This window comes from Heptranchias perlo, chromosome 5, assembly GCF_035084215.1.
Source record: "Heptranchias perlo isolate sHepPer1 chromosome 5, sHepPer1.hap1, whole genome shotgun sequence".
Lineage (NCBI taxonomy): Eukaryota > Metazoa > Chordata > Chondrichthyes > Hexanchiformes > Hexanchidae > Heptranchias > Heptranchias perlo.
In genome coordinates this window covers 121,496,438-121,516,890 of record NC_090329.1, presented here as the reverse complement: position 1 = coordinate 121,516,890, position 20,453 = coordinate 121,496,438, and the positions used below count along the sequence as shown (strand labels likewise).

The following is a 20,453-nucleotide window of genomic DNA, read 5'->3' as shown; positions in this document are numbered from 1 at the left end:
AACAGATGTTCATGTAACAATAACTTCCCTAAATAAAGGAGATAGGGGTTAAGGTTGCAAATTATTTACTAATTTGTTGGAGGGAGATGCATCTACTGGTAACCAAGTAAAGAAATATGGTAGAATTTAGAATGTGCCCTCACCTGATGTCTGAGGAGATGCATCAACCTCTAGCGCAGCAGCAAAACGTTCATGAGCCTGGGCCAGAACTCCAAGCTGCAAGGCCTGCTCGGCTGCTGACAGGTCAGACTCATTCTCTTCATTGATGGGGAAAGCAATGTCACTGATGGGTTCCTCCTTTATCTTCAATGGTTTAGTGTCCTCGGTACAGGTCTTCTCTGGACTAACTAGTTTTTCATACTCCTCAGCCAGCTGCTTGCTCACCTGTAGGCAAGATGTCCACAATATGTGTGAAAATCAGACAGTCAGTGGGTGAGCATGGTGTGCTCCTCAGAGTGATGTATTGATATCCTGGAGGGACAATTTAATGCAGAAGATGTGTCTTTTTTATGTTGTCCACAACAAGGCTGGAAAATGGAACAAGTCTGTGGAAACTATTAGCAAATCAGGCCCACCAGGAACGGGATTAAGACTCATTCCAAATAGAACCCTTGCAGGCAACAGAGAGAGGAGATTTCATCACATCGATCTGTAACACAAGCCCCAGAGGTGAAAGGCCTAAGTGCAACTCACTCTGCCACTCAGCCCTTGGTTCTAACTTTAAAAAAAAATTAGCTGATCTCTTGTAGCTCACTGTGAGTCAAAACATACGATGTAATATTAAGTTTTAAGCAGCGGTGCCACAAAATAAATCAATAACTTAAGCAGCGGGGCAGGCGTTCAGAGTGATAGAAGTTTAAGGAGTACAAACATATAAAAATGACAAGAGATCAACTGGTTCATCAAGCCTGAGCAGAGCTGGAGGCAGAGTGAGCGGAGTGGAGCAGAGAAATTTAAGTGGCCAGAAAATAATTCAAGTGGCTAGGGGCAGAGTGGAGCGAGAAATTTAAGCGGGGTGGCCAGGACGAACCACAAGCACCAACATAGTGTCCAGTAGAGGCTGAGCACAACAGTGGGCCAGTCGATAAGAGACCAGTGATGCCCTAGGTAAGAGCACTTACAACAGGGAGAGCTGGGTAGGTACCCAAAATAAGAGCATTGGGATAATGGATAAAATATATTGAAACGAAAAAATAATTAAAATAGATAAAAATAAAACTTACCCGTAGAGAAGGGGTAAATGAGCTGAAAAAGAAAGCAGCAGGCAGATGTGGGTGACTCCTATACAGCACCACTAGTGGTGGGAGGCTTGCAACTGCACCCTGACATGAGAATCCTCAAATGTTTAAATCGTAATTTCCAGTATAATCATTTACATAGCAATTTTACATGATAAACACTGACCCAAAAGTGTTAAGCAAAAATCACAACTATAGGAAACATGATTTCAGAACAGAAAGTGTACAAGACTTTTAATAATATGTAGATATAGTAAAATGAGTTAATAGAGAATAATGACGTAAACTGGAGCATATTATAAGTGTCCACAGTTCAGATTACACCACGGGCTCACCTGTTGTAGATAAGGCATAAACAATACATGTGAAAATCAGCTAGTCAAAATGCGGCCATGTTGCGGCAATGGGAGCATTATGTAATCTTCAGAATTGCATCCGGTATCCTTTAGGACATTACTGATAGGAAGCAATTTGGGTAGTTATCATTGGTGTCTGAATCACACGTTGGATTGCACACATTTATACTACCGTTTGCCATTGTTTTTTTTTAAAAGTAGTATTATAATGCTTTATTTGGTAACATGGCACAAAGCTTTTGAACGCCCATTTGATTTTGTGAGGGAAGCACAGCTCCCTCTGACATCCACACCCGCACACATTCAGTGCAGGAGTTGATGGACACCAATCGGGAGCAGGGAACCGGACTGATTTTTCTCCCCTCTCTAGCCCAGAGTGCTGAGGCAACTATAATACCTCACTGCCACTCCTGGATCCGATCAGCTAACTCAGCGCAGTTGAGGACGAAACCTGGGATCTTCCTGGTCCGTACAGCTCAGCACCATACAACGACAACTTGCATTTATATAGCGTCTCTAACGTAGTAAAGCATCCCAAGGCGCTTCACAGGAGCGTTGTCAAACAAAATTTGACACTGAGCCACATAAGGAGATGTTAGGACAGGTGAGGTAGGTTTTAAGGAGCCTCTTGAAGAAGGGGAGTGAGTTAGAGAGGCGGAGAGGTTTAAGAGAGAATTCCAGAGCTTAGGGCCTACGCAGCTGAAGGCACGACCGCCACACTGGCGTTAAATTGATCCACTGGGGGTCGGGGGTCTGAAATGTTTGAATGTGCTTATGATGCAGTTTACCCACCTGCAGCACATAGCTGTGATAGTCCTTGATACGATGTTGCCAGAACTTCTGCAAAGAGAGCACGCTGCCGATGCCCACTTCGTGGAACACCTGCTCCATCACATCCTGGAACGGGGTCTGTCCGACCCGTGCTTCCCGGTCGGCGGCAAAGCGCAGGAGTCGTGTGAATTTGAAGTAGTAATCGCTCGCGATGTCAGTCAGCGTTTCCAGGACGCCCTCGTGGGCGGATTCGAAGCCCGCGTGGGCCAGGACGGTGGCGACTGACTGGTAGAGGAGCTGCCGACAAGATGTCCAACTGAGTTCCGTCACAGGTTCGCCTTTTCCTCTAGGGACATAAACCACAAAGGTTACAACTACTCCTCTCGGGGGAGGGGGGGCAGCACTGTCAACTGCATCATCATTCAAAAGACAGGGTTGAAAAATCTTTTTGTGGTCAGCCGGGTGTCTGACGTGTAGAAACCCATCACCATGCTCAAGGGAAATCTGGGATTGTCTTACCCAAAAAGCTGTTGGGTCTAGGTCAATTGACAATTTCAAAACTGAGATCGTTAGTGCCCTTGCTTAACAAAAATCTAAGGGAAATGGAGCTAAGGCGGGTAAATGGAGTTGAGATATAGATCAGCCAAGATCTACTGAACGGCGGAACAGGATCGAGGTGCTGAATGGCCTACTGCTGTTGCTATGAGTCTCCAAACCAAGTTACTGAGTAATCCACACAGGCAGAGTTGTCTGTTCACCCAATAGCGAACACACACCTCTCTCCCGATAAGGACCACTTGCTACTTGCCCAAGTTAAAAGAGCTTAAGCGCAGGTTGACAACAGCAAAGGCTTAGGGACGCTAAGTGTGCACAAGGGTACTAGCTGGGGATTAACTAACTAAAACTGTGCAGCTTACCAGCATGGAGCACTGGTAAGCTTCCTCCTACTTGCCCAACTAGCAACACCCTCCATTAGAGTTTTGATTTGGAGGGTTATCGGGAACCAAATGGAAAGAATCCCAGTGACAGATCTATCCTTTCAGGCATATTAGTGAGCCAGCTTGGACGGTCAATCATTAACAGCGCCCTTGAGAACGGGGTGGGGGGGGGGCTGAGAGCCAGTATTACCGATTCTGGTATGGAGATTTGAGTTATTTCCCAGCTTCCAATCTAAATGACATCTTACAGCCAACTTGATCTGAGAGAGGTCACTTATCTATTCCATGTCCCTTTGTTTAAAGCTGTTCATTTACAAATTAACTTGCAAAGTTAATTTGCAGGGCTATGGGGAAAGAGTGGGGGAGTGGGACTAATTAGAAAGCTCCTTCAAAGAGCCGGCACAAGCACGATGGGCCGAATGGCCTCCTTTTGTGCAGTAAGATTCTATGACAAAGAAATTGAATATGCAATCTATGATGACATTATTAGGGGAACTGGTTTGGAGCCAAATTAACTCAGCACGAACACATGTCATTAGCCAAAATTGCATGACAAGGATAATATTGTACAGCCTTCCCTGCTGAGAAACCTAGGTGAAAAACCTAATGCACAACACCACCATGTTTGAAAAATCGTAGGAGAGAAAATAAAGTAGTGGTTAGGTGACGTCAAGCTTATATTTTAAAAGCCTTTAGATTATGGAAGAAAGAGAAAACCAAGGGAGGCAGGAAGCTCCACAGTTTCGATGTCCTGAGGAAAAAATTAGTTAGAGTAGGAGACAGTGCGACGAATCCTGATTTCAACAAACTGATGACCCTGGGAGGAGGACATATGTGTTGGATATCATACTTGCTGCTTAAGAGGAACAAGAGAGTAAAACTGCCCACAGTTAGGGTAACCAATTTTGCGTGCCACTACATCCCATGACAATCCATACAGTATAGAAGGAGGCCGTTCGGCCCATTGTGTCTGTGCCGGCTCTGAAAGAGCTATCCAATTAGACCCACTCCCCCCGCCATTTCCCCAAAGCCCTGCAAATTTTTCCCCATCAAGTGCATATCCATTTCCCCTTCAAGTACGTATCCAAGTGGGACAAGTCCGATGAATATCTACACTTTCCCCGAGTGCAGCACGATTTGTGGCCAAGTACTGCAATTATGCCCAAAAAAATTCCTGGAGGCAGTGGAAGTGCTGGATCTGAAAGATAGCAGATTTGCTGCAACAAATCACTTGACCTAACCATAACAGGATCAATAAAGCAGATTTATAGTCAGTGTAAAAGAAAAATAGATTATGTGATAATATAGATGGATTCAGCTCTCCTTTAAGTGCCTTGTCGGGGTCTATATCACTATTTTTTCCCAATCATTATTATTGTACCTTGAAGAACATTCTATCGTAACATCTCCATCGATCATTCTTACTCCATGACACAGTGTTAGCTGTGGCTCAGTGGGTAACACTCTTGCCTTTCAGTCAGGAGGTTATGGGTTCAAATTCCACTTCAGAGACTTGAGCACATAATCTAGGCTGACGCTCCAGTGCAGCACTGAGGGAGTGTTGCACTGTCAGAGGTGCCGTCTTTCGTACGAGACATTAAACAGCGTCTGCCCACTCGGTGATATAATAGATCCCACGGCACTATTTCGAAGAAAAGCAGGTGAGTTCTCCCTGGTGTCCTGGCCAATAGTTATCCCTCAACCAACATCACTAAAACAGATTATCTGGTCATTATCTCATTGCTGTTAGTGGGATCTTGCTGTGCGCAAATTGGTAGCCGCATTTCCTACATTACAACAATGGCTACACTTCAAAAGTACTTCATTGGCTGTAAAGTGCTTTGGGACGTCATGAGATCGTGAAAGGCACTATAGAAATACAAGTCTTTCTTTACTTTCTTATCCATCTTAGAACTTTACAGCTCACCTGTAGAAGTCGCTCTCCGGGTCACTGTGCTTCAACTGGAAAGGAAGCCTCGGGGTTTTACTGTCCAAGGGCAGCAGCTCCTCAGGGATTGGCGGCGAGCTGGGTGCGGGGGGCAAGGCTTCGGCCTCCTCGACCTTCACTCCCTCTGGCAGTGGCGGCGGCGGCTGCTGCTGCTGGCTCTGCGCCTGAGCCGCAGCGATCAGGCTCCGCAGCCGCCGGTTGTATTGCATCAGCTGGATGGTGTGGACGGTCAGGCCACAGGGCTCAGACGGCACGTCCAGCATGGTCGCGGGCCGGGGCTTGTCAGCCGAGGGCTGGTGCAGTGGCGGGTCTTGGATTTCCACCGTCCGGAACTCCCGCTGCAGCAGGTCGAAAGAGCTCCTGCTGGGCTGAGTGGAGGACACCGGGATCTCGCCCCAGTACTTTATCATCTTCACTCCCTCTGGCCAACAGTCGGTTCCAGTCAACGGAGATTCGGTGGGAGAAAGCCACAAGAGATGGGAACTTAAATGAACCGGATTCAAGGCTGCAGTGTATCGGGTTAACTACAAAGATTTGCTTTGACGGGACATGCGCACATTAGGATTATTCTGGGTCCGATGTAAAGCAATTAGTCAACAAACTGGGAAGTCTTTCTCATAGAAGCAGATAATGTGGGAGTAACAGATCATTCTTCTGCATTGTCATCTGCATTCAGTTTAGGTAAGGCTCCTTCAAGCTGGCTGTAATGTCCCTGGTGAAATCTGTCAAGACGTAAAGGAGATGTGATTATTTTAGACTCTATTACATTATCAGTGGATTGGCTTAGTGAATACAACTGCGACAATAAGCAGGGCCTGAAATTTAGACTGTGAAATGCACCACCTGGTGTGGAACTCAGGTGCCAGTTGTGGTTCAGTGAGTAGCACTCTTGCCTCTGAGTCAGAAGGTTGTGGATTCAAGTCCCACTCCAGAGTCTTGAGCACTGGGGCTCACACGCCAGTGCAGTACTGAGGGAGTGCTGCACTGTCGGAGGTGCCGTCTTTCAATGAGACATTAAACCGAGGCTCCGTCTGCCCTCTCAGGTGGACATAAAAGAATCCATGACACTATTTCGAAGAAGAGCAGTGGAGTTCCCTGGTATCCCGGCCAATATTTATCCCTCAACTAAGCAGATTTTCTGGTCATTATCACGTTGCTGTTTGTGGGACCTTGCTGTGTGCAAATTGGCTGCTGCGTTTCCTACATTACAACAGTGACTACTCGTCAAAATTGGCTGTAAAGCGCTTTGGGATGTCCTGAAGTCATGAAAGGCACAATATAAATGCAAGTCTGTCTTCTTCTTGGTCTGAGCTAATCTTAGTCGGGCTAGCAGGAGAAGCTCAACAACTCAGCAAGGTAAGTGTAAAATAAAAAACTGGCCAAGGCTCCAACCCCTGCTGCAAGAGCAGGTGTTGCTTGATCTGGAGCTTAGTTTTCTCTTACCCACAATCATTCAGTCACTGAGATCACCTTCTCCTACCTTTCAAACGTCAACCCCACCTCTTTCCCCACTGCTGCCGAAACGCTAATCCATATCTTTGTCACCTCAAGACTCAATCTAATACCTTCCAAGCTGGCTTCCTTGTTTGCACCCTCCACCAATCACTACTAATGCTGAAATATCCTTCTAATGTAAGGACCGCTAACAACAACAACGACGTGCATTTATACAGTCCCTTAATGTACTGTGGAAGTGGTTCTCAATTTTTATTATAGAACCTTGCAAATACAGACACACTCCCAGGGAACCCCTGCAAATACAGACACACTCCCAGGGAACCCCTGCAAATACAGACACACTCCCAGGGAACCCCTGCAAATACAGACACACTCCCAGGGAACCCCTGCAAATACAGACACACTCCCAGGGAACCCCTGCAAATACAGACACACTCCCAGGGAACCCCTGCAAATACAGACACACTCCCAGGGAACCCCTGCAAATACAGACACACTCCCAGGGAACCCCTGCAAATACAGACACACTCCCAGGGAACCCCTGCAAATACAGACACACTCCCAGGGAACCCCTGCAAATACAGACACACTCCCAGGGAACCCCTGCAAATACAGACACACTCCCAGGGAACCCCTGCAAATACAGACACACTCCCAGGGAACCCCTGTAAATATAGACACACTCCCAGGGAACCCCTGTAAATACAGACACACTCCCAGGGAACCCCTGAAAATACAGACACACTCCCAGGGAACCCCTGCAAATACAGACACACTCCTGGGGACTTCCCGTCCCAACTTCAGAAAGACAACGCCAGCTGTCCAATCAATAACACTGTCAATGCACTTTTTTTTAAAAAAACAACTAGTTTTATGTGACCAGCAACATAAATAAGGTGCCAGTAAATCAGCAAATAAGACAATCACTTAGAATACAGAAATCTTGAGACGCTCTGCTCATGGTGCTCAATATGTCTGGTCCCTGATAGACAGAAATCTAATGACCTCACAGACACCCCAGGTATCTCAATACAGACGCCCTTAGTATCTGTGCAGTCCCAACTTGAAATCCTATAGTTTAGAAAGAAATTCATGGATCAATTCTCCACACTGCTGGCAATCCATCACTACTGTTTTCTGACCTCAACTTAACAGAAGAAAGATGCAGTTCCCCTTTCAAAAATTGCAAAGAATTATGATTAACTCTGAAAAGAAATCTATTTCCATTGACATGTGTGTGAAATATTGTTGTTCCAATCAGCGATGGCCTCATCAAGGGAGCTGGCTGGCGAGAGTAACTGAGACTGACAGAACGGAGGGGCTGAATTAACACTCGCAGTTGAAGTAACAAGCTACTGAAGTATGAGGTTAATGGCCGTGTCTATTCTGATTACTCATCTCCGTCCTGCTGTCGGACTCGGTCATTTTTCAAAGCCAGCTTCTCCGATGATGCAATCAGCACACATTGTTTAATAAACAGAAATGTAAGAAAAGTCATTCATAACTGTGTGGCATGGTTTGCTTTTGAAGGAAAAAAATTGCATTTATATAGCATTTTATCACAGCTCTCACTACAGTTTGATTGTTATGTTGGTAACATGGCAAGCATTTTGCACACAGCAGAACTCGAAATCAATGAGATGAATAACCAATTAATTTGGGGGGTTTTTTGTATTACTGGTTGAGGGAGGAATGTCAGTTAGGACATCAGGACAACCCTCTTCTCTTTGAATACTGCCATGGGATCTTTAAATTCCACCTAAAGCTTCAGACAGGCAGATGGGGTTTTGGCTTAATGTCTCAGCCGAGGGATGGCAGTTCTGGCAATGCAGCACTCCCTCAGTACTGCACTGGAGTGTCAGCCTTGCTTATATGCTCAAGTCCTGGAGTAAAGCCTCAATCTACAAAGGTTAGAGTGCTATCAAAAGAGGCAAGGTGACACACAGAAATAGTACAGGTGCAGCCTAAAAGCAGAATGTCTGCAGCTGTGGTTCAGTTGGTAGCATTCTCACCTCTGAGTCAGAAGGTTGTGGGCTGAAGATACAAACTCAAAAGCTAGGCACACAAAAGTAGTCAGAGGTATCTCAGAATTGTACTTCTTCTCTCCTTGCAGGAAGCATCTGGACTTCATTTGGCATCATCCCACAACATTCTAATGGGGGTGCAGGAACAGAGACCTGGGGATATATGTGCACATAAGAAGCAGGAGCAGGAGTAGGCCATAGGGCCCCTTGAGCATGCTCCGCCATTCAATCAGATCATGGCTGATCTTTGACCTCAACTCCATTTTCCTGCCCGTTCCCCATAGCCCTTGATTCCCCTAGAGTCCAAAAATCTATCTACCGCAGCCTTGAATATATTCAACAACTCAGCATCCACAGCCCTCTGTGGTAGAGATTTCCAAAGATTCACCACCCTCTAAGTGAAGAAATTCCTCCTCATCTTAGTGTTAAATGGCTGACCCCTTATCTTGGGACTATGCCCTCTAGTTCTAGACTCTAGCCAGGGAAACAATTCTCAGCATCCACCCTGTCAAGCCCTCTCATAATCTTGTATGTTTTAATAAGATGACCTCTCATTCTTCTAAACTCCAAGAGTATAGGCCCATTTTACTCAACCTTTCCTCATAGGACAACCCTCTCATCCCAGGAATTAATCCAGTGATCTTCTTTGCAACACCTCTAAGGCAAGTATATCCTTCTTTAGATAAGGAGACCAAAACTGTACGCCGTACTCCAGGTGAGGTCTCAATAAAGCCCTGCACAATTGCAGCAAGACTTCATTACTCTTGTACTCCAACCCCCTTGCAATAAAGGCCAACATGCCATTTGTTTTCCTAATTGCCTGCTGTACCTGCATGCTAACTTTTTATGTTACTTGTTCGAGGACACCCAAATCTCTCTGAACACCAACATTTAATAGCTTCTCACCTTTTAAAAAATATTCTGCTTTTCTATTCTTCCTACCAAAGCAAATAACCTCACATTTTCCCACATTATACACCATCTGCCACCTTCTTGCCCATTCACTTAGTCTGCAAAGGGATATAGACAGGTTCTGCGTCCTCCTCACAGCTTACTTTCCCACCTAGCTTTGTATCGTCAGCAAACTTGGATATATTACACTCGGTCCCTTCAACTAAGTCATTAATATAGATTGTAAATAGCTGAGGCCCAAGTACCAATCCTTGCGGCACCCCACTAGTTACAGCCTGCCAGTCTGAAAATGACCCGTTTATCCCTACTCTCTTTTGTCCGTTAACCAATCCTCTATCCATGCTAATATATTACCCCCAACCCAATGCTTCTGCCTCTAATGAACCAACGTTTACTTTTGCTACTCTCTCCCTTTTTACATACTTGTAAAAGCTCTTACAATCCGTTTTTATATTTCTTGCTAGTTTACTTTCATAGTCTATTTTCTTCCGTTTTATCAAATTTTTGGTCATCCTTTGCTGGTTTTTAAAACTCTCCCAATCCTCGGGCTCACTGCTCTTCTTGGCAACATTATAGGCCTCTTCTTTTCCTTAACTTCTTTAGTTAGCCATGGATGGATCACTTTTCCTGTGGAGTTTTTATTTCTCAACGGAATGTATATTTGTTGAGAATATTGAAATATTTCTTTAAATGTTTGCTATTGCTTATCAACTGTCATACCCTTTAATCTAATTTCCCAATCTACCTTAGCCAGCTCGCCCCTCATACCTATGAAATTGGCTTTGTTTAAGTTTAAGACTCTAGGTTCTGACATAAGTATGTCACTCTCAAACTCAATGTGAAATTCTATCATATTATGATCACTCTTCCCCAGAGGATCCTTTACTGTGAGATTACTATTTAACCCTGTCTCATTACATAATACAAGATCTAAGGGGTATAGGAACAGAGAGGTCTGGGGGTATATGCGCACAAATTGTTGAAGGTAGCAGGTAGCAGGGCTAGGTTAAGAAAGCGGTTAAAAAAGCATACATGATCCTGGGCTTTATAAATAGAGGCATAGAGTACAAAAGCAAAGATGTTATGATGAACCCTTATAAAACACCAGTTCGGTCACAATTCTGAGCTCCACGCTTTAAGAAGGATGTGAAGGCCTTAGAGAGGATACAGAAAAGATTCACTAGAATGGTTCCAGGGACTTCAGCTACATGAATAGACTGGAGAAACTGAGGTTGTTCTCCTTAGAGCAGAGAAGATTGAGAGGAGATTTGATAGTGTACGAAATCATGAGGAATCTAGACAGAGTAGATAGAGAGAAACTCTTCCCACTGGTAGAAGGATCGAGAACCAGAGGACAAAATAAAGGTGATTGGCAAAAGAACCAAAGGCAACATGAGGAAAAACTTTTTTACGCAGTGAGTGGCTATGATCTGGAATGCACTGCCTGAAAGGGTGATGGAGGCAGATTCAATCATGGCTTTCAAAAGGGAATTGGACAAGTACTTGAAGGGAAAAAATCTGCAAGGTTATGGGGAAAGGGCGGGGGAGTGGGACTAACTGGATGGCTCTTGCAGAGAGCCGGCATGGGCTCAAAGGGCCGAATGGCCTCCTTCTGTGCTATAACCATTCTATGATTCTAACATGGATGAGACTGGGAGCTTGCAGTAGGGACAACAAGACACCAACGTACCAGACTGAAGCCCCCCTACAGGATCCTCAGCCATCCAGCTCAGTTTCTCGAATGTATATTATCAGGTCGTTTTCAAAAGTTGCACTGTAGCTCCAGAAAGGGACACACACACACCTTAACTGGGCTGACTATATCAAAACTGTGGCTACAAGAGCAGGGCAGAGTTGGTTACTCTGAAAAGTAACTCACCTCCTCACCCTTCAAAGCCTCTCCACCATCTACAAGGCTCAAGTCAGGACTATGATGGAATACTCACCATTCGCCTGGGTGGGTGCAGATGGAACAACACTCAAGAAGCTCAACGCCATCCAGGGCAGAGCAGTTCGCTTGATCGGTGCTTCTGCAATTGGACTCAAAAACCACCCCCTCCACCACCGGCGCATTGTCGCTGCAGTATGTCAGATAATGAAGCAGTCCGCGCCCGCATGCAGCAAGAGCTGGACAACATCCAGGCTTGGGATCATAAGTGGCAAGTAACATTTGCACCAGACAAGTGCCAAGCAATGACCATCTCCAACAAGAGAGAGTCTAACCACCTCCCCTTGACATTCAACGGCATTACCATCACCGAATCCCCCACTATCAACATCCTGGGGGTCACCATTGACCAGAAACTTAACTGGACCAGCCACATAAATACTGTGGCTACAAGAGCAGGTCAGAGGGTGGGTATTTTGCGGCGAGTGATCACCTCCTGAATCCCAAAGCCTTTCCATCACCTACAAGGCACAAGTCAGGAGTGTGATGAAATACTCTGCACTTGCTTGGATGAGTGCAGCTCCAACACTACTCTAGAAGCTCAACACCATCCAGGACAAAGCAGCCCGCTTGATTGGCGCTCCATCCACCACCCTAAACATTCACTCCCTTCACCACCGGCGCACCGTGGCTTCAGTGTGTACCGTCCACAGGATGCACTGCAGCAACTTGCCAAGGCTTCTTCGACAGCACCTCCCAAACCCGCGACCTCTACCACCTAGAAGGACAAGGGCAGTAGACACATGGGAACAACACCATCTGCACGTTCCCCTCCAAGTCACACACCATCCCGACTTGGAAATATATTGCCATTCCTTCATAGTCGCTGGGTCAAAATCCTGGACCTCCCTTCCTAACAGCACTGTGGGAGAACCTTCACCACATGGACTGCAGCGGTTCAAGAAGGTGGCTCACCACCACCTTCTCAAGGGCAATTAGGGATGGGCAATAAATGCTGGCCTCGCCAGCGACGCCCACATCCCATGAACGAATAAAAAAAAATGTACTATTTACAGCATGCACAGCAGCAACTCACCAAAGTTACTTCGACAATACCTCCCTCTCCTGCAACCTCTACCACCAAGAACAAGAGCAGCAATGTCACGGGAACACAATCACCGCCATCTTGACGGATATATATCACCATCCCTTCAACAGCACGCGCAAGAATCCTGGAATTCCCTACCCACCATTGTGGGAGCACTCAACACCACAAGGACTGTCGTGGTTTAAAGTGAAGGCCCTCCACCACTTTCTCAGGGCAACTAAGGATAAATGCCAGCATCGCCCACACACCAAGAACAAATAAGAGACACACATATATATGTTCATAGGCATGTATGCCTACACACATGCAAATACATGATTCAGGGAAAGAAAAATATGACCAAAAATCAGGTTGACCTGCTGCCCGGGGGTATCTCTTCTCAGCTGATTTTTCACAGCTTTCTCAAAGACGAGAGCCAGCAAATTTCCAGCTGCTACAGCTCAGAATGCTACATCTTTCCCTCTTTGGTGTTTCTGCAGGATGGTCTTTGAAAAAGCCTCCAACAGAGATGATAATTAACAGAATCTTATTTAGAACCACACGTAGCTTCCCAACCGAGAGCGACTTCCTGAGCCTTGCCGCTGCATAATGGAAGTGTCAACTGGTGCACAATAGCAAATCTTGATAAGGTGCACTCAATGCAGAGGCATGATCCAAGTAGCATTATAGAATCACGGAATTTAAAAAGCACAGAAGGAGGCTATTCAGCCCTTCGCTCCAATCCCAAAAGAGCTATCCAATTAGCCCACTCTCCTGTTCTTTCCCCATAGCCCTGCAATTTTTTCCCCTTCAAGTATTTATCCAATTCCCTTTTGAAAGTTGTAAACAATTTTACAACACCAAGTTATAGTCCAGCAATTTTATTTTAAATTCACAAGCTTTCGGAGGCTTCCTCCTTCGTCAGGTGAACGATGTGAAAATGTGAAAACTTTTGAAAGTTGTTATTGAATCTGCTTCCACTAGCCTTTCACGCAGTGCATTCCAGATCATGTCAACTCGCTCGAGTAAAAAAAATTCTCATCTCCTCTATAGTTCTTTTGGCAATTATCTTAAATCTGTGTCCTCTGGTTACTGACCCTACTGTCAGCGGGAACAGTTTCTCCCTATTTAATCTATCAAAACCCCCCATAATTTTGAACACCTCTATTAAATGTCCCCGTAACCTTCTCTGCTCTAAGGACAACAATCCCAGCCTCTCTAGTCTCTCCACATAACTGAAGCCCCTCATCCCTGGTACCATTTCAGTAAATCTCCTCTGCACCTTCTCCATGGCCATATTTTCTTTAAAAAAATAAAAAACAGATTCAGTTTATAGTTTGAAGGTGTGAAATCCCTCAAATGTCCCCTTTGTGCCCCCTGTCCAGTTCTCCTACTCCATGACTTCAATCACTGCTGCTCCACATCTCGCTGCTACATGACATGACAAGGCTGGTAATGACTCTCCTTCCAGTGTTCTGTACCCAGCAATCGTGGGGTAGATCAGGAATTCAGCAAAGTGGGGCAAGAGGGGAGAGTTAAAAGGGATACTTGATGTTGATGTTCCAACAGGCTACACTACAACGTAAACTTCTGATGAAAGGTCGTCGACCTGAAATGTTAACTCTGTTTCTCTCTCCACAGATGCTGCCTGGCCTGCTGAGTGTTGCCAGCATTGTGTTTTTATTTCAGATATCCAGCCACCGCAGTATTTTACTTTTGTTACAATGTAAAGTATTCCTGGCTTCTTAAAGACAACTGAAACGCCAAAGAAAAATGCTGTTCTCATTTTGTCAAACATTCGAACCCTGAGTTTGCAATGTTGGCAAAACAAGGCTGTCTACAATAGTAGTGACGAGGGATGACGTCTTTGTCCTAATTTTAATAAGCTCCCTGTACATGAAAAACAGGTGCAGGGAGCGCAGCCAACAGAGTGATCGAGCTGGGGAAAGAGAGTAAAAATCTGGCAAGGCAGAAAAAGGGCTGCTGCTCACTATTAAAGGGGAAGAGAGTTGAGTTTTTTTTTGTTACTCAAGTTCTGCCAGAGCAGGAGATATATGGAGGCAAGATTGTGGGAAAAAGTCCCCCTTTTACTGAGATTGCCTCGAAGATCCTGCTGCAGAAAGTGCAGGACAGGGTGCTGGCCTTCTCTGGAACAGAAGGCACTCGTCTTCTAAGGCTGCTTGAATGGAGGTTGTGGAAGTGTGAATAGGAACTGGAAATAATTTTTTTTTTAAAAGTGTGGTGGTATCAGGAGAAGTGTCAAGGTAATTTTGCATACATTATTTAACCATTAGGGCATACTTCATACGACCAAAACCAAAACTGTGAGCTGCAAAACACGGAGACAACCTATTCCCTGCACACAGTCATTGATTGCAGTGGAGCCGGGGTGGGGGAGAACACGAAGCTTTTGCTGTGACATTAAAATTATGAAAGGTGTGCCGAGATGGGGTGCGTTCAAGGGCTCCCTGCAGATGAGTGTGATGTTGCCATGTGCTGCATGGCACACAGGGGTACGGTAGCATAGTGGTTATGTTATTGGACTAGTAATCCAGATGCCTGGACTAATAATCCAGAGACGTAAGATCAAATCCCGCCGTGGCAGCTCGGGAATTTAAATTCAGTTAATTAAATAAAAACCTGGAATAAAAAGCTAGTATCAGTAATGGTGACTATGAAACTAACGGATTGTCATTAAAAACCCATCTGGTTCACTAATGCCCTTTAGGGAAGGAAACCTATCGTCCTTACCCGGTCTGGCCTATATGTGACTTCAGAACCACAGCAATGTGGTTAATTCTTAATCACCCTCTGAAATGGCCTAGCAAGCCACTCAGTTGTACAATCTCACAACAAAAAGACATAATAAGAATAAAACCGGATGGACCGGACACGACAAAGGCAAACAAAGCCCAGTCGACCCTGCAAAGTGTTCCTCACTAACATCTGGGGGCTTGTGCCAAAATTGGGAGAGCTGACCGACAGATTGGTCAAGCAACAGCCTGACATAGCCATACTCACAGAGTCATACCTTTCAGCCAACATTCCAGACTCCTCCATCACTATCCCTGGGTATGTCCTGCCCACCAGCAGGACAGACCCACCAGAGGTTGCGGCACAGTGGTATACAGTCAGGGAGTGGCCGTGGGAGTCCTCAGCATTAACTCCAGACCCCATGAAATCTCATGGCATCAGGTCAAACATGGGCAAGGAAACCTCCTGCTGATTACCACCTACCGCCCTCCCTCAGCTGATGAGTCAGTCCTCCTCCATGTTGAACACCACGGAGGATGCACTGAAGGTAGCAAGGGCACAGAATGAAGTCCTCCACCCAGAGTACAATGTCCATCACCAAGGGTGGCTCGGTAGCACCACTACTAACAGAGCTGGCCAAGTCCTGAAAGGCATAGCTGCCAGACTGGGCCTGCGGCAGGTGGTGAGAGAACCAAAACGAGGGAACAGCCGACTTGACCTGATCCTCACCAATCTATCTGCATCTGTCCACGACAATATTGGTAGGTGTGATCACCGCAGTCCTTGTGGAGACGAAGTCCCACCTTCGTGGCTGAGGACACCGTCCATCGTGTTGTGTGCCACTACCACCGCGACAAATGGGATAGATTCAGAACAGATCTAGCAGCTCAAAACTGGGCATCCATGAGGCGCTGTGGGCCATCAGCAGCAGCAGAATTGTATTCCACCATAATTTAACCTCGTGGCCTGATATATCCCTCACTCTACCATTACCATCAAGCCAGGAGATCAACCCTGCTTCAATGAGGAGCAGCACCAGGCTTAGCTAAAAATGAGGTGCCAACCTGGTGAAGCTACAACACAGGACTACATGCATGCTAAACAGTGGAAGCAGCATGCTATAGACAGAGCTAAGCGATCCCACTACCAACAGAAAAGATCAAAGTTCTGCAGTATTGCCACATCCAGTCGTGAACGGTGGTGGACAATTAAACAACTAACGGGAGGAGGCGGCTCCATGAACAGCTCCATCTTCAATGATGGCAGAGCCCAGCACTTGAGTGCAAAAGGCAGAAGTGCCGAGTAGATGATCCATCTCGGCCTCCTCCCGAGATCCCCACCATCACAGTCTTCAGTCAATTCGATTCACACCACATGATATCAAGAAACGGCTGAGCGCACTGGATACTGCAAAGGCTATGGGCCCCGACAACATCCCGGCTGTAGTGCTGAAGACTTGTGCTCCAGAACTAGCCGCACCTCTAGTCAAACTGTTCCAGTACAGCTACAACACTGGCATCTACACGACAACGTGGAAAATTGCTCAGGTATGTCCCGGCCACAAAAAGGACAAATCCAATCCGACCAATTACCGCCCCATCAGCTTACTCTCAATCATCAGGAAAGTGATGGAAGGTGTCGTCGACAGTGCTATCAAGCGGCACTTACTCACCAATAAGCTGCTCACCGATGCTCAGTTTGGGTTCCGCCAGGGCCACTCGGGCTCCAGACCTCATTACAGCCTTGGTCCAAACATGGACAAAAGAGCTGAATTCCAGGGGTGAGGTGAGCGACTGCCCTGGACATCAAGGCAGCATTTGACTGAGTGTGGCATCAAGGAGCCCTAGTAAAATTGAAGTCAATATGAATCGGGGGGAAACTATCCAGTGGCTGGTGTCATACCTAGCACAAAGGAAGATGGTAGTGGTTGTTGGAGGCCAATCATCTCAGCCCCAGGACATTGCTGCAGAGGTTTCTCAGGGCAGTGTCCTAGGCCCAACCATCTTCAGCTGCTTCATCAATGACCTTCCCTCCATCATAAGGTCAGAAATGGGGATGTTTCCTGATGATTGCAGTGTTCAGTTCCATTCGCAACCCCTTACATAATGAAGCAGTCCATGCCCGCATGCAGCAAGACCTGGACAACATCCAGGCTTGGGCTGATAAGTGGCAAGTAACATTCGCGTCACTTAAGTGCCAGGCAATGACCATCTCCAACAAGAAAAGAGTCTAACCACCTCCCCTTGACATTCAACAACATTACCACCACTGAATCCTCCAACATCAACATCCTGGGGGTCACCATTGACCAGAAACTTAACTGGACCAGCCACATAAATGTTGCGGCTACAACAGCAGGTCAGAGGCTGGGTATTCTGTGGCGAGTGACTCACTTCCTGACTCCCCAAAGCCTTTCCACCATCTACAAGGCACATGTCAGCAGTGTGATGGAACACTCTTCACTTGAATGGACGGATGCAGCTGCAACAACACTCAAGAAGCTCGACACCATCCAGGACAAAGCAGCCTGCTTGATTGGCACTCCATCCACCACCTTAAACATTCACTCCTTCCACCACCAACGCACCATGGCTGCAGTGTGTACCATCTACAAAATGCACTGCAGCAACTCGCCAAGGCTTCTTCAACAGCACCTTTCAAACCCACGTCCTCTACCACCTAGGACAAGGGTAGCAGGTGCATGGAAACACCACCACCTGCACGTTCCCCTCCAAGTCACACACCATCCCGAATTGGAAATATATCGCCGATCCTTCATTGTCGCTGGGTAAAATCCTGGAACTCCCTACCTAACAGCACTGTGGGACAACCTTCATCACACGGACTGCAGCGGTTCAAGGCGGCGGCTCACCACCACCTTCTCAAGAGCAATTAGGGATGGACAATAAATGCTAGCCTTGCCAGTGACGCCCACATCCCATGAATGAATTAAAAAAAAACACTGCATTAGTGAAAATCCTTCACACATTGTTGCTGTGAGGTCGGAGGTGTGTTCCACGCTTTGCTGTTAATTCCTGGCACGGTGTCGTCTCAAAAGAACTAACATGCATGTTGCGCAGGAGTGTACTCACAAAAGGAGGGATGTGCACTGGGCACAGGGGTGGCCGACGGTTTCTAATATCTGGATGTCTCGCATGTACTTCTGAGAGAAAGCTGCTCCCAAACCACCTTGAGCAGATGAACGCTGGCAGGGATGTCCCGCCCAAGGGAAAGAGCCGTCCAGATTTGAGCAGATGGCTCAAGGAATTTTCCGCCCACAACGTGTTGAAAGAATTAGGTAGCGAGAGATTCGACGTGTCCTGCATCAGCAACTTGAAAGGTGTGCAAAATAAAGGGAACAAGAATTTAATCTTTATACACTGTCTCAAGAGGCTCCACGTCACACACCTATGCGATCCACAAAGACAGAAGCTTGAACAACTTTACCAGCCTTCAGAAGGAAGCAGAAGGGCTTCATGACCTCTTTTGAGACTGCACCGGGCACCCTTCATGGGAAGTAGCATACAAAGCATGGAACGAACCACCGACCTCGCAGCAACAATGCGTGAAGGGTTTTCACCAATGTAGAGTGCCACGGAGCACATGGCAACGCCACACACATCTGCGGGGAACCCTAGAGCACACCCCAAACAACAAGCATGCTATATTAGCGCATGTGGGACACCTGCCTGTCAGAGCAAGTGATGTATGGGCTACACATGGAACTAGAGAAATACCAAGGCATAAGTGTGAGGTAGTGCATTTTGGTAGGAGGAATAAGGAGGCCACTACTCCTTGGAAAATAAGAGTCTAACTGGGGTAGGGGCATAAAGGTATCTAGGGGTACGGATACACAAATCATTAAAAGTAGCAATGCAAGTTAACAAAGCCATAAAAAGTGCAAACAAAGCATGAGTTCATTTCTAGAGGAATATTATTTAAAAGCAGAGAAGTTATATTAAAGTTATACAGAACCTTGGTTAGACCACACTTGGCGTACTATGCACAGTTCTGGTCTCCATATTATAAAAAGGATATAGAGGCATTGGAGAAAGTGCAAAAAAGATTTACAAGGATGATACCAGAACTGAGAGGGTACAACTATCAAGAAAGACAGAACAGGCTGGGGCTCATTTCTCCAGATAAGAGACTGAGAGGTGACCTGATAGAGCACTTTAAAATACTGAAAGGGTAGACATAGAGAAGATGTTTCCATTTGCTGGGGAGACCAGAACTAGGGGACATAAATATAAAATAGTCACTAATAAATCCAATAGGTTCAGGAGAAACTTCTTTACTCCGAGTGGTGAGAATGTGGAGCTCACTACCAGAAGGAGTAGTTGAGGAGACTAGCATAAATTGCATTTAAGGAGAAGCTACATAAACTCATGGGGGAGAAAGGAATAGAAGAATGTGTCTATCGGGTGAGATGAAGTAAATAGAGTGGGAGGAGGCTCGTGTGGAGCATAAACACCGCCATAGGCCGGTTGAGCCAAATGGCTAGTTTTTGTGCTGTAAATTCTATGTAATTTTATGTAAAGATAAGGGGCCCCTTCCTGATAGCCAAACTTCCAACCACCTAAAGTTCCCACAACACCAGAGCAGACCCAGAGCTACCTGCTGAGGAGGCAGGCCCCACGATGCTGGCATGGGACTATTGCTGCTGTGACCTACTGCAGAACCTCATTCCCCCACCGCCCACACAGCACCTCCTGTCCCGAGCACCTGTCCTACTGTCCCACACAAGATTTACCTGCAAGTATTGTGAAATATACAGTATAGCATGTACTCTGTATGAGCCCATGTCCTAAGAGCATGTAAACGTCTTGTATATAATTTTTTTTTAAATTGTAAAAAAGAGTCCTAATTTTTCAAGCCTTTCTTCATTGCTATCGTCTCTCATTCCTGGTATCATTCCAGTGAAATAAAAACCGAAAATGCTGGAAACACTGAGCAGGTAAGGCAGCATCTGTGGAGAAAGGAAAAGGGTTAGGTTAACTTTTCAGGTTTATGACCCATTTCCTTTCTCCACAGATGCTGCCTGACCTGCTCAATGTTTCCAGCACTTTCGGTTTTTAC

The 20,453-nt window shown here is 46.1% G+C and overlaps 1 protein-coding gene across 4 annotated transcripts in view; it reads right to left on the bottom strand.

The window, feature by feature from the left end:
- Window positions 1-20,453, bottom strand: part of supt7l (SPT7 like, STAGA complex subunit gamma) — a 30,310-nt gene that overhangs the window by 3,781 nt on the left and 6,076 nt on the right. Inside the window, exons 1-4 of one of the 4 annotated variants that reach the window (XM_067985149.1) lie at window positions 20,128-20,336; window positions 5,231-5,973; window positions 2,387-2,711; window positions 144-384 (exon numbers count right to left, since the gene is read on the bottom strand). In XM_067985149.1, the coding sequence (XP_067841250.1) occupies window positions 144-384; window positions 2,387-2,711; window positions 5,231-5,661 (997 nt within the window). In that variant the 5' untranslated portion in view covers window positions 5,662-5,973; window positions 20,128-20,336. Of the gene's footprint in view, window positions 1-143; window positions 385-2,386; window positions 2,712-5,230; window positions 5,974-8,721; window positions 8,862-18,466; window positions 18,684-20,127; window positions 20,337-20,453 lie in introns of those variants that run through there. The other 3 variants (XM_067985150.1, XM_067985151.1, XM_067985148.1) reach the window with 3 other exon arrangements.